We start from the raw sequence: 1,361 nt of genomic DNA on the forward strand, positions 1-1,361 counted from the left end.
GGAGCCCTCAGCACCCAATGTCAACCTGCAACTCAGACAAGCCCCTCCACCAATGTGGGCACCTCCTGGTAAGAACTACGCTCCTCACTACCTACAGGAAGCCTCCCATCCCCTAGACTGCTGGTTGCCTTGCTTCCATGCCCATCCAATGGCTTCAACACCGGAGTCTCTCATCCGGAACAAGGAGTCCTGACTACTTCTGTCACCACGGGGTCAGCTATGGCAACCGGCTTCCCTCAGCATTGGAGGAAGTTAAGGCTATGGCAGTCTGAATGGTCTGACTTTCTAACCACGCCCCCCCCTCACTGCCAGTCCCACCCCTGCGGTTCCAATGGTGAATGAAGTCATTCAGCTACCTGTTTCTTTCAGTATTGGAATACTTTACTGCCATGGCAGACAGAATGACCAATTCTCTAAGCACAACCCCCCACCACCCCGAAAGGTTCATCGCCTACAGAGAGTTGTGAATTAGGAACTGAGAGGTTGTCATTTTTTACCTATCAGTATTGAAATACTTTATGTCTATGGCAGCCAGGAGGACCTGAACTTCTAACCACGCCCCCACCACTACTTAGCCCCGCCCCTGCAGTTTCTCATTTTCCGACAGACCTGAATGAGGTCAACAATGGCGACCTATTGGTTCGCTCACTATTGGAGTACTATAAGGCTATAGAAGCCTGAATGCCTTGACTTCCGAACCACGCCTCCACAACTCCAGCTCCGCCCCTGCAGTCCCTCAACTTCTGATCATCCTTATTGGAGGTCAACAATGGCAACCTGTTGGTTTCTTTCAATTTAGGAATACTGGGCAGCCGTAATGGCCGGATATTTAACCACGTGCTCATCAAGCTGCCCCATCCCTGTGGATTTCTCACCTTCAGATAGTCCCAAATGATGTCAACAATGGCAACCAGTTTCTCTCATTACTAAACTACATTAAGGCTATTGAAGCCTGAGTGCCCTGACTTCCTAACCACCACCCCAGACCCACCCCCATGGTTCCTCACCTTCAGATAGTCCTAAATGAGGTCAACAATGACAGCCTGTCAGTTCACTCAGTATGGGAGAACTTCAAGGTCTATGACAGCCATAAATCCCTGACGCTTTAACCACGCCCCCACCACGTCCCGCCCCCGCGGTCCCTCACCTTGAGATAGTCGTTCTCTGAGCGCAGCTCCTCCATCTCCCTCATCAGCCCCTCGGTGGCCCCGTCCAGTATGTCCTCGGTCAGGTCGGAGAAGGCCATGGAGGTGCTGAGCTGCATGCGGCTGGACGTCTCCTCGCTGCTCCCCCGGCTGCTGCTGTTCTCCTCCGAGGCACACGAACCCTCCGAGCTGCTGTCCGTGCCCCCCACCCCCCGC

At 53.5% G+C, this 1,361-nt stretch overlaps 1 protein-coding gene across 1 annotated transcript in view; it reads right to left on the reverse strand.

Moving 5' to 3' along the window:
• The window catches only part of SOGA1 (suppressor of glucose, autophagy associated 1), a 101,083-nt gene extending 99,739 nt beyond the window's left edge, over nt 1-1,344 (reverse strand). Inside the window, exon 1 of the mRNA XM_018554058.1 lies at nt 1,148-1,344. Coding sequence (XP_018409560.1) covers nt 1,148-1,264 — 117 coding nt within the window. The 5' untranslated portion in view covers nt 1,265-1,344. The remainder of the gene's footprint in view (nt 1-1,147) is intronic.
• Between the last annotated feature and the right edge of the window lie 17 nt (nt 1,345-1,361).

This window comes from Nanorana parkeri, unplaced genomic scaffold (genome assembly GCF_000935625.1).
Source record: "Nanorana parkeri isolate BGI_ZX_2015 unplaced genomic scaffold, ASM93562v1 scaffold141, whole genome shotgun sequence".
Classification (NCBI taxonomy): Eukaryota; Metazoa; Chordata; class Amphibia; order Anura; family Dicroglossidae; genus Nanorana; species Nanorana parkeri.